The sequence below is a fragment of the Typha latifolia genome, chromosome 8 (genome assembly GCF_019914945.1).
Source record: "Typha latifolia isolate L0001 chromosome 8, TyphaL0001v2, whole genome shotgun sequence".
Taxonomy (NCBI): Eukaryota; Viridiplantae; Streptophyta; class Magnoliopsida; order Poales; family Typhaceae; genus Typha; species Typha latifolia.
The window spans coordinates 351,000-364,334 of NC_133093.1; the positions used below are offsets into that span (position 1 = coordinate 351,000).

The following is a 13,335-nucleotide window of genomic DNA, read 5'->3' on the forward strand; positions in this document are numbered from 1 at the left end:
CACACAAAATCCGAAGTCAAACATGGATGATGGGAAGAAAAGAAAAGTATGTGCCGTCATCTTTGACTATCGAATCAGAATGGTGGCCGTTTACGGAATAACGAAGTAATAGAATGTGATATAACAACAGATTGTTTGCTTGCGCTTCTCGTTTTTAAAATATCAAATTCTCAATAGCAAACAAATGAAAAGAATTTAAAACGTGTATCTATCAACGCAAGAATGTGAAGAAAAAAGGTTTCGAGTTCATCTTTGTTATCAGTCATCAAGCTGGTCGAGTTACAAAGCTCCCTTTACCAAGTTATATTAGTTTCGCTTTTCGCGCAAACCACACATTATTACAGCTAAACTGCCATAAGGTTATACTAGGAACTAACATAAATAACCACTTGTACAATCTGGCATGTTAGAGTATACATTGTTACATTTGAACAGCATCCATTTCTGTGTCCAAAGATATCTTAGTTTCCCGCAGATGTCTAGGCCACCGATAGGTGTATAGATTGCTACTCTTGCTGATGATGTTGTGGCTGCGCTGGAGGCTGTTGCCACATATAGGCAATCGGACGAGTTTGCGGAGCGCCATACATTGCTGCTGCAGCTGCTTGGTCAATTGGCTTTCCCATGATCATTCCCGTTCCGGTCACCTGTTGCGCTGGCATGTAGTAATAAGGGATCGAATCAGCAGGGCCGCCAATGGATGGCAAAGCAGCTCTGGTGATCCCTAGACCTTCTTCCTTCAATTCATCTCTAGGAACTATATCGACCAAGAAGTCAAATATGTCGGTCCTGGTGATGGCAGCTGCGATGTCATTCTTCTGAAGAGTCCTCCTCTTGTTCTCCTCAGTGTGGATCCAAGCTCGTAGTGTCAGTTCCAGTATGAACATCTCGCAAGCCTTGGCAAAGATCACAGGTGCCTCGGCCGAGATCATCCGGACATCCTCGTCGGCTTTCATGATCTTTTTTATCCTGGCAAGAGGCAAGCTGTGATTCTTGAAGTCAGTGGTCTGTTCTATCTCTAATGCCTGGTTGGCCCAGAAAGCCTGGAGCTGCTCATTTTGCTGCTGTTGTTGCTGGTGGTGGAACTGTTGAACCTGTTGGTATGCAAGCTGGTGCTGACTTGTAAGTTGAGTTGGGTTGGTAGGGAAAGATGAAGAGGGTTGAGAAGCAGGAGATACAGCAGCTCCAATCACTGCTGGAGCTCCAGTAACCATCGTCGCAGGTTGGTAGGTCGCTGCTGCATATCCTATTTGAGCAGCACCTGTTGCTACTCCCATAACGGACTGAGGTTGCGTTGATTGGTCCATGTCAAAGATGCTCTTAATGTGTTAAGAACTACTAGTATCGCCACAACATCACTGTAAGAGTTACAAACTAATGATAAGTAGAATTTTTATACTGATAGCACTGCAACTTCTGGATCAAGTTAGTGATAAACAAAGTGGTTTTTTAACATCTACCTGAAATAATAAGAACTAAGAGGAAATTTGCACAAAAGTACAAATGTTGACATGCCAATGTATTAATTGGAAGTAATGCAAGCAGCTAGAACATGACAGGACAACTTACTGGAAATGTAACTCTTCAAAGACAGTAAAGGTAAAATTGGAGATGAATTGAAGGAAGACTCACATCACCAGGAACTATACCAACCACGAATGAGACATGCCTAATTTGTCACATGAGACTTGAGCAATTAAACAAAAAGAAGCAACCAATGTTGAAAGCAACTTTCAAGGGTAATAGAGAACATCCCAAGACAGTAAAGGTAAAATTGAAGAAAATCACAGATGACTGCATGTGTTGAACACAATTTGACACGAAGCTAGAAAGAGGTTATTTAAATGGTACATATACCATTAGTTGTCAAATTTCTCTTAATGTACATATATACTAGAAGCATGATACTTTTGATCTCATCAAGAAAATAATCAACAAGTGTCATACTCTGCTGATGACCACTTCTTTGGTTGTAACATTTAGGTCTCTAGCCTAAGCAAAATATCAATAATATGCAAAATGGATGGCACTAATGGAGCACTATATGAAAGACCAAATTGTAAATCCAAGACATCGGGCTTAATACAACAAAGTTTTAATGTATCCAAACCATACCCAAGGAAATTATAACATAGACCATTTAGATTTATAGGCATGCACTTAGGTTCAAGTATTGATTTTGAAAAAAAAAATAAAGGTATAAATATTCCAAAAAAATATCCTATCTCAACTCTTTCTAGCTTCCTTTGATCCAAGATGGGGTGCTCTTTCAATGTACCTGACCTAGGATAGGGTGCATCACTAATTATAAAACTGTAGATATTAGACGGGCAGACAAGGAGTCACGTAGCACCTAGAAGCTCATGGGTGCCTAGGCAGGCACTGAGAATTCAAGATGGTTCAAAAATAAATAAACAAATAAAAGAAATAATAGCTAGAGAGGAAGTTACAATTAATATATACAATCTAAACACCATACTAATGCAAGAATCAAAGTGAGCCATTAGAATCCACTAATTTATCAACATGTACAATTATTTTGAAATTGAAAGTCAACCTACTTACTAAAACTGTAAAACATGATACTACCAAGGTGGTTACTTAGGCCGGACCTAAAGGGAGCCGAGTTATATTCCATCTAAGACAAGAGCCTAAGAGTTAAGGTGAACTTTTTCAAAATTATGATCACTACCATTTAGGTGACCTTATACCACTGAGACTTATCCAGTTGGAGCTTTCAAAACTGCCAAATCCATTTCGCATCATCTTCATCACCGAACTATTTTCCCATCGTAGGGAGTAGGAGTAATCATACCAACAGAAGATTGATTTTTCAAAGGGCTATGAACCTAAACAACCTCTAGAAATTGGTCTTAAATATCTAGATAAAGCAAAGTTATGCCAAAAAATGGATTGAATCGAACCTATAACATAAGTCACAATTTACAATTATACACATTAATCTCCTTAGTTTATATGGAAGCTACTCTAATACTACGCAATAATACAGCTTTAATACTTCATCAAATGCAAATTTTTAACAGTACATCCTGTAAAAGTCTACTACCAAAGGTCTAAATCATGAATTCTAGTTTGTCTGATCTCTATGTAACATACCCAAACAAGATAATCAAAGCCCACACGCAAGATCTAATTCAAGATTCACTTCTATCAAAGCTCAAAAGATGCATATGTCTAAGTATCTAACAAGGAAAACCTCATACATGAGTGTACAGACTGAAGAAAAAAAAAACGGAACTTGGTGGTGAAAAATGGAACCTTTTCCACCGTCAATTTCAACAACAATCATAAACATATCCAAAATCCAAAATTCTAAGCGAACGATCAAAGATTAGAAACTAGAGATTGGAGAGAGAGGGAGGGGCTTACATGCAAATAAGTCATCGCCGGTCAACCTCTTCTCTACCTTCTTCCACTCCCCGTTTAGAAAACCCTAGGACTGGAGAATAGATGCAGTTGCTTTATTCTGAAGTTCGGATCTTAGTCACAGAGAGTGGATAGATCCAAACCCGACCCTTTAAGTATTACAATTTACAACTCACAAGTCACAACACGATTCAAAAGCACCTCGGCTCCATGTATCGGACATGGCCATTGCGTTCGAGTCGGAATGTCGTATCGGTATCGGTATCGGATACGGCCACAAAGGTATCCGACACAGACTGGGTATATACAGCCATGTCGTGCGATCCAGCGTGTCGTATCCTAGAGTTTCACTTATCCTTACTGTATCCTAGAGTAGTAGAGTGTCGTATTGGTGGTATCCTATCCAATATGTACCGTCACTGTGTGTATAACTCAGATGTTGTCTCGAATCGGAGATGAATCCTACCGTGTTTGTGTCCGGTATGCAATACATATTATATTGCTCGGCTCTCAATACGTATCGCCGTATCGGGGTACGGCCAATACGTGGAAGCTTGAAGTGTCGTACTTATGTCAAATCCGAGACGTATCGGATCAGAGTAATCGTGCCGTATCGGATACGCAGGTGCCAAAAACTCAAAGCCCATGTCATATAAATTTCTTAATCAATACTAATAATTGATTTTCTATATCTCCCCTCTTGAAAGTTTATTTTAATTTAGAGATCCAATAAAAGAGAGAAGAAAACAAAAGGACTAATTTACTTCTTTTTTTTTTTTTTTTTAAAGTGATCGGTAGTTTCGATATCAGCTGATGAGAGAGAAATATGTTAGTATTGAATAATTAGATTCTTGGACATTGACCTTAATTTGTTACCTTCCCTAGTACAAACACAAAAATTAGTTTGATTTGCTTTTGAACATTTTTGACTGCAATCTGCATAGTTAGGTAATATAAATAAAACAATGTTTGCCCCAAGCCAAAGTAGTACATTCTCACAATCAGTTGTACATCTATCAAATATTTTGAGGCAAATAAGAAATAACTAGGATGAAACAAACGCACCAAATAGTACAGTGACTACACTCCATCGATAGTTCAGTTGTATGTCAACTGCAATTGACTCCAAGATGTAACCAAATCACAATTAGGATGGCTCTCAGGGGAAAAACAGGTAGCATAGTCAGCTGATTAGTAGGCATAAAGCATAAATATTTTTTTTTGTTGAATGAATTGAGTTGTAATTGAAGATAGACAAATATCTATTAACTCAGTTAGAATAACAAGAGCAAAGCAAACAAAATCCAACCTTTGCTTCCGCAATCTAGTTTGTCATTTCTTTTCTTAATATAACATCTCACAAGTATGTTTTAGACTATAACTACTACCAAATTTGGGAAGCAAAGGAATACGGGGAAAAGCCAAGCTGCGATTCAATTAAGCAATATTACAGAACACTATCAGTCATCATCTTTGTATGGGTACTCCTCAGGAACTTGCTTCAGTAGTTTCACTCTTAGCTCGTAGGCATCGTCTCCGTGCAGCATATCCCGAACCCAGGTGACTTCGGTCTTCATTGAAACCTAAACCAACCATATCAATGAGTTGGAGAGAAAAATTTAGGTATCAATTAATAAAGATTGCAAAGAAGCCCTAATGCTAAAACATATCAACCTTTGTCCCTACTGTGCCCCTCATATTCCCAGCTTTGAGAAAGAGATAAAATGTTTATTCTTTATTATAGTTTGAATTCCATCCTAGTTTCTTTGAATCTAGGGAGCAATAAAAAGATTATCTCAAGCTAGTGATAAAAGAAATCTACTCCTCAATTAGAGCAAAGCTAGAGGTAAGATACTATAACTTGAAAACAGGGGAAAAAAAAAACTAAAGGTAAACATATTACCAGAATTATTCCTCTAAACTCATATAACATTCTAGTGGAAGGAAATAGACAAATTGATTAGGAGAAAACAAGAGATGAACAAACCATTTCCAGTGCTCCCCTAATGACTCCACTTAAGAGATTGCAGTAGGAAAGACCTTGGTATGTATCAGGAAGCTCAACAAAATCTACGAGAGGATTATCTTCCAAAATAAGGCTGCAACTTGTGCCCTCAGCATCCCAATTGGTCACAGATGCAGTGACCCCTAAGAACATCTTAAACCCAACCTGTTCCAAGTATCAAGAATTTGTCAGATTGTTAGTAAAAGAAAAACAAAAGGTTACCATAGAAGAGGCACTTTCTTAAATTAAACCAAAGAATTAGAATAAGGGACAAGCTTGAAGAAGGACTAATACCTCAAAAATGATATTTCTACTTTGATGAACAACTTGTATCTAGAGTATTTTCTATGAAAAACAATTCTTTTTTGGAGTTTCGTCCTCATACTTATGCTTAATGAAACCAAGCACTCGTGTACAAGTAACAACAAAAGGCTACACTGAGAAGATCTTATTTCCTTGACAATTACAACTGAAGCAAATGGAGTTCAATACCCTGCAGGAGTCCTAGGATGTTGAAATGAACGTTCATCTCGATCAGCAAGGATTTTTCTAATGCAAATGATAAAGAATAGTCAAAGCAGAGTCTCATTAAAATTCGACTCTCTTTCCAGAGACCTCAAGATTCACATACATCAAAATCATGTGAACAAGAAAGTTGATTGTGCCAACAAGTGCAATATTAATTGCATAGGGAAGTTATGATCACAAAATACAGGATTGTGAAAATATGACAATTAACTAAAATAACGCAATAATGGAAACCAAAATATTGGAAGATCACAAGTTTGATGCCCATCCTTCCAAACTTCCAGTCAAATCAATAATTCTTCGTAGTACTATATTTTCATCACCAAAGAGCAATAATGTGTCAACCCTGCCAGTTGAAACAATTGTCCCAGTGCATGAAGCTCCATCAATGTGGGTCTGAGCACAACAATGCTGTCTAAAGCCTTACCTCCATTTCTAGAAAGGATGCTTCCAAGAATCACATTTACATGACCAAGTGGCAATTAGATGCAGCCATTCACACACACCAATAAAATAAAATAAGAAAGACGAACTGGTGGATAGTTTGCACCAGCATGTGCAAAATCACATGCAGCAATACATGTAGAGTTGTAGACACACATTAAAGAAGAAGACTGAAAGAAAGAAAGAAAGAAAGAAAGAAAGAAAAATAGAAAGAAATAGCATGCTTCAAAAAGCCGGATGATTGGAAATCTGGTAGATTTACAATTTATGTATAACTTGGAGAATTGTAAGCCAGCAATCAGCATTCAATAAGCATTGTGTTTTAACTAATGCATATTAGGGGGCCTGAAGGAGCATGAGAGACCAGTTGTAGGAAAAAAATGGCTGGGACGGTAACTTAAAACATACTTCCCATGCGACACCCATCATACAATTTAGATAAACAATTATAACAGAAAGGTGATCCAATAAAACACCACCCAGACATGTCAGCATAACCAGAACTACATAGGAAAAGTTGAAAACTAATGTAGTTTAACAAACAAAACTGACAAACAAAAATTTTAAGGTCCATACTCATTTCAAATGAAAATGTCATAAAGAAAATCTGATTAAAATATAAAATAAACCATACATCCACTGAATATGGAATTCAGTATGATCGTTGAATAGATATACCTTCGCAATCACATCAGCTGTCTCTTTGAAGTCAACACATCTCGACACATTGGACTTTGCTAAAAACTCATCAATCAATCGAACCCCAATATTATAACCCCTGAAATTGATGAAAAAATCAACAGCCTTATGCTACAATGAAATGTGGGACAACTGACATGATAAGAAAACAAAAATGTGGGTTTGGATGCTTGCATAAAAGGTCAGTTAAGACCAAACATTCTCTATAATTAGAACCCTAGTCTCGCTCTGTTATTGAAAGTTGTCATCCAGATTCTTTAGGTATTAGGTTGATATATCTAATCTGTTGATTCATTAATGGTGATTACTGATTAGTATTCTACTGGTGGTAGAGGGGTAGTAATTATACTAGTTAGAAACGTTGTTTTGTCGCGTTACTAGGGTAATCACATAACTTATAAAGTCACCCAGGACACGAACCTTAAGATGCGCACCAAATCTAGTCTCAAGTTTCCCTAAATTTCCAATGATTAATCTAACGATCTATCTGAACAAAAATTTTAGGCAAACCAAAAAAAAAACACGCAGCAAAATCGAGGAAATCTAACAAATGAATGGAGTGAGTACATCTGATCGAGCTGCTTGTTGACCTCTTCGACCTCCTCGAGATCCGTGAGGAGCTGCCGCACGATCGCCCCATACGTGAGGGTGAAGAGCTCCGCATTCTGCACCACAGAAACAAATGGGTCGATCGAGATCAAGCGAGTGCGATAGAGTAAGAAAGGAGGGAGATGGAGAGAGAGAGAGGGGGGATTAGGGTTAGAGTTTAGCTTACGACGCGTTCGACGCTGGCGAAGACGGCATCGCCAGTCTTCGGGGCGAGAGGAGCCATCTCAGATCGGGATGCAGGAGGAATTGCTCTCTCTCTCTCTCTCTCTCTCTCTCTCTCTCTCTCTCTCTCCTTGTATTCCGATAGAAACTAGGGAAATTTGCACATATCACCCTATTACTACATTTATTATATTAAGTGGCTCTTGCAATACCTTTTCACCAATATTTTTTTTTTTTTTTTGGAGTGAATATAAAGTATATTTTTAATTATATCGAGTGTTTATATATCCAGTGGTAAAGATACATTTAATGCAACTATCAAATATACTGTAGAACTCTCTTCCTATCTCTCACATTCGATTGATGGCCGTTTGAAAAAAAAAAAAATATTATGTTAAAAATGACTTTGTTGTGCTAACGAGGAAAATTTGAACCATAGATATATAGCTCTATCGATCTTTTGAGATGGATCCCATAATTGTCACCATTTGAGTGTTTGTTGGACACTGCCCAATTGGGAGCTCTCAAGACCAATTGCCAATTGAGATAGTGCCTTGTTCATATGTTGTCCTGATTTGAGCAAGTCTATTTCATTAGGGCTTTGCCTTCAAAAAGCTCAGGCTTATAACTTATCTACCTTATGTATCGATTTAGACTCTGAAATTTTGGTGCATATTCTCCAATGCAAAAGAGACCCCTATTGACAATTATATTATATATTTTCTAATCTCCTTCACCTCTTGCTGAGGTTATAAATCATTTTTATCTCCCACTATTTTAGAGAGGTTAATCAGCCTGCGCACTGGTCGGCTGCTCTTAGTAGATCTCATACTTTTTCTTCTTTTTAGTTCAACTCGGCCTTCACTTCTCCTTTCACCGACGACTGGGTCCAAGGTGATTGGCTCAAAGAGGATAATAGTTTAGTTACCTGCCGGAAAATAATAATAAAAAAAGAATTTCATTTTGGCCATTATAGCTCACTTCTTTTACCTCTGAAAAAATAGAAATAGGCACAAATTTAATAATTCTAAAGAACTTGTGTATGTTAAGTTTGCATAGTATGATAATAATGACAATGGATTATCTGAGAATTAGCACCAAAACAATCTCCCCTGAAAATCCAACTCCTCTGCTTGTTGGCTGGAGCTTGCCAGCAGAACACCGGATCAAATTAAACGTCGATGGATCTTTCAACCCATTGATAAATAACGAAGGAGGATGATGAATTTTTAAGGACTCTAACGTTGATATAATTCTTGCAGGTGGAGCAGCTATCAGGTGCAACAATGCCTTGCTTACTGAAGCCTGGGCGCTAAAGGAGGCTATGCACTGATTATTGAGATTGACTCTCAAGCTGTCCTTCACGCGATCAAAAATGGAGAAGCACATTGGTCTATGAAGAACATGCTCTCTATTATAAAGAACTAATTGGATTGTAAACTATGTTAGATTAAGTTCGTCAAAATTTTTGTAGAGAGACTCAAAGCTATCCTGAGTTCTCTTCAATTTTGTATAAAGATGTCAACGGCACCACGCATAGGTCTTTTGGGCTTCTCGTCTAATTTTCAATAAATCTTTTAATTACAAAAAAGAGAGAGTAAAGAGCCAGCATAGAAAGGGTGTAATTTGTAAATAGTTAATTGGAATAAACAAATCTAATTAAAGTAGGGTGTTATTTATAAATTTCCTAGAAATTAGCTAAGAGCCCATTGGGCCCAAATGAAACTTCACAATTATTTTGGTAAGTGGAAACTTAATGATATCCTAATTAATCCAATACTATTGGCATAAGCTTGAGCACTACTGTGATTCAATTACTAAAAGTTGGATTTGATTTATGAAATTTTAATGTAATGTTTGCCCTATCTAATGCACATTTTAGGATAATCATATTATTATCTATTTATCCTGTTTGGTTATGTATACCAAATCTCTTATCCTGGAGTTGAAATTAAAAAAGATAACTCTCTATCATAATATTACATTGAACTTAAAAATATAGCTCTCATCTAAACCATAGACAGAGAAAAAAAAAAATAAGTATAACAGTATTCAGAATTACTTTATTTTGAAAATTGCTTTAATTTTAGTATTCTTGAGACAAGTTTGAGAGCAAAAATAATTTCCATTATTTATTGATAGTAATAAGTAATTAAAAGTACTAAACTATCAACAGCAGGAGGAGTACTGCAGAAATTTCCTGCAGCCTGTGATGGGCTCTAAAACCAATAAAAATTCCTTTTTTCTGTCTGCCAAATGCCAATTTCAGCTGCTGGATAGTTTGAAAAGTAACCAAAATCCACCAAGTAATCACACTGGATAAGAAACGATTTGAAAAAGAAGAGCTCACTCATCTATGATCAATTCTGTAACAAGATTAAATACAACAATCGATCTAACAAAAAAAAAAAAAAACCTCATATATATGAACACCTCCCATGATCCCTTCCCATCATTCTCTAAATGGTGCTAAAGAAAGAAGGAAGAAGAAATTTATTTATATTCATTCTTATCCCCCTGGAAAGATGTAACTAGCTAATGGTTGCTGGACCCAACAACAACAAACCTAGAAGAGAAGGAGTAGTAGAAGTGATTGGAATCATCATCAAGAGCAGTGCCAAATCCACTGCAGTCGAAATTCCTGGCATAGCTCAAAGGATCATACTGGCATTGGAATGTTGTAGGCCGAGTGGCCATGCACAGCATCTTGCTCTGCCGCCTCAGCTTCCTCATGAGCCTACCAAGCCCGCCGCACCTCGGCCGGCAATGCTGGCCGCCACCGCCGCCGCCGTTGCTGCTGGCAGGAGCCATCTTACCGCTGCCGCCGCCGGCCGAGGGCGTCACAGAGCCTTGTGCCATCTTTCTCTTGATCTCTCTTACTCGTTCTTGTAAAGAGACAAACGTAGTTAATTTTCTTCTTCTTTTGTTCTCGAAGTGAACTATAAGTAGTGTATCGTGTCGTGTGAGCAGTAGCAGTGGACGTTGGTTGCATACTGGATGGAGGAAACGATGGGGGGAAACGATGGGAATTATTTTTGGAACCTAGAACGATAACTAAATTAAGTACGCTGGGGGAATCGCGAATTAACCCCTCGTTCTCCTTTTGGGGGAGGGTATTTTGGTCATTGCGAGTATTGCATGATTAAAGTTCCGGCAAAAGGGGTACAAACCTAAAGTCACCTTACCGGTTATTATGGGACTTTGTCTCATAGGCTATTATTATTATTATTATTATTTATTATTATTATTTAAGGGTTTTAAGATTAAATATGTACTTGAACTAACTCTTTCTAGATATAGAAATACTTAGACTAAACTTTAGTCAATATTAAGCTAATAGTCTATGTTTCAAATCATGTAAATTATCGAGCCATTATTTCATATGCTGAAATATCGATCTAAGTCATATATATATATATATATATATATATATAAGCTATTGAGTTAAGTCGTCAAACTATCATTTACGAGAGATTATTCATAGACACGATAAGACCTTATGACAATCCAAGACTATAAGTAGAGAGATTTTTGTTTATTTATTTTAACTTTAGACCTTATTTCGCTTGAGAATTTCTAACCATTGAATTCAACATCTTTTTTGATAAATTTACTAACAAAGCTTTCTATTATGAAGCATATATCTTTGTCTAATTAACTAACAGCTTCATTTTAATAAGAAATAAAACTAACAACGTTTGACTAGTCGTAAGAATCATAGGAATGTGTGCTGTTAGCATGGAATATTTGGCATGGATGACTACTAAATTACAGACATGCACATGACCCATGATCCCCTGTGATCATGTGAACATGCATATCTTATTAGTATCATGATTAAGTAGATAAAATTATATTTTTGGACTATCTCTTACTGTTGGTTTCCTACTTTACAACATTATAAGTAGTAATTCATCCACACATATATTTTATCATATTATTATTTCAAAATGAAGAAAACACCTGAGATCTACTAAGATTGACTTTGTCGACTGGTTAGCCTCGCGATAACAATGATCGATGAGAAGAGATCGATAAAAAAAACATAATAATAAAAAGAAATTATTGTGGTCTAATTGTAGAATAGTTTTAACCCACATGATAAATCTAAAAGTATGAGGAGTAATTTTAGAAACATGCAAATTATTGGTGTTTATGTATATATATATATTTTTTTTTCCTTAACAATATGCTAAGGGAAGAGAGCCAAGATGAGGATAGGATTGAGCCTACCACCATGTGAATAAACACATGGCCATGAAGACTCACATGCATGTCATGACCCCTAGTCAACATTCAACATTGTATGTATGTATATATATATATATATATACTACTCGCATTCTTGTTGTTTAGATCTATGATAGGAAAACAAACTCATTTATATTTGAGTGGCTTCTTCTTTTAAAAGTCTCTCTGACAATTCTGAGTGTCTCCTCAGAACCCCACCACACTAATTAATAGTTCATGGATGCCCATCCACCTCCTCACCATGGGAAGAACATGTGATGTTCCTACCCATTGCACACATCATAAAAACCAAGACTTCCTATAGTCAATTGAAGGTCCTTCTTTCAATCTCTCACTTCTTTCTTACATTTTGAAAGAAAAAGAAAAAAGAAAAAACTCCCTACTCCTCCTATAGTCAAAGGGCTTGTTGCCATTGTACAAAAGAATGCAAATTTTAAGTTATACCAGATAGTGTAGTAGATAAATGAGTTATAAACTTATTTACTCTAAGCACATAGGTGACATACAAATACATTGAGGAGAAGATAGCACTTTTTTTTCCCTAATAAAAATTGATAACTCCATAAGTATTTTCTAGTACTCCCAACATTTGATCAAAATGACTATCTATTGAAGGCTAAAAACTCCTCCTACTAAGGTTTTGTAACATCAAATACATATAAAAGTGATCAAATAGGAGACAGATCCATGTGAGAATTGCATAAAGAATAATGATAATTACTCAAAAATTCAATGGCCCTTTTCTTTTTTTTTAAAAAATTTTTGAGACCCACAAAGACAAAGGATCCGACAAGGGTGGCAGTATGGGCCATGATTGAGTACTCTGATGAGTCAGTATCACATCTTCCCAGGAACAACTTTATTCATTAGAGTTTGAGCACTTATATGCTTTGGATGCCTTGGTTTCTACTCCTGGCCCTCACATGTGTGTCACGTGCCATAGGAGAATCTTAGTACTCCTTCACAGCTCATGGTTAATGGTTTACAGTACTACAACAATCAGCAATCACATATAGATAATAAAGTGGTAAAAATGAATATATAAATATTTTGAGGAATTTATTTACATCACTCTACATTTGTTATCATTCACACTCTACTTTTATAGTATTATTCTATCCATGTAGTTTGTATTCATATGATATCCCAAACAGTTTTATTAGTGCTTGATGGCCTTAGAATGGATTAGAATGATGAACTAGTTGGGTGGTGCCTAGTGGGAGTTAATGTCAGGGATATGCAAAGTACAA

At 36.6% G+C, this 13,335-nt stretch overlaps 2 protein-coding genes across 2 annotated transcripts; both read right to left on the bottom strand.

Annotated features, from left to right (window-relative positions):
• Window positions 1-225: 225 nt before the first annotated feature.
• On the bottom strand, window positions 226-3,509 carry LOC140794115 (nuclear transcription factor Y subunit C-4-like). The gene is made up of 2 exons (XM_073145981.1): window positions 3,391-3,509; window positions 226-1,358 (listed from the first exon to the last, which is right to left on the bottom strand). The coding sequence occupies exon 2, from the start codon at window positions 1,305-1,307 to the stop codon at window positions 507-509; it is 801 nt and encodes a 266-aa protein (XP_073002082.1). The 5' UTR covers window positions 1,308-1,358; window positions 3,391-3,509; the 3' UTR covers window positions 226-506.
• Window positions 3,510-4,625: 1,116 nt separating this feature from the next.
• LOC140793770 (uncharacterized) lies at window positions 4,626-7,998 on the bottom strand. Its single transcript, XM_073145457.1, has 5 exons — window positions 7,839-7,998; window positions 7,631-7,728; window positions 7,043-7,142; window positions 5,375-5,557; window positions 4,626-4,970 (listed from the first exon to the last, which is right to left on the bottom strand). Exons 1-5 carry the CDS (start codon window positions 7,893-7,895, stop codon window positions 4,848-4,850), a joined length of 561 nt encoding a protein of 186 aa, XP_073001558.1. The 5' UTR covers window positions 7,896-7,998; the 3' UTR covers window positions 4,626-4,847.
• Between the last annotated feature and the right edge of the window lie 5,337 nt (window positions 7,999-13,335).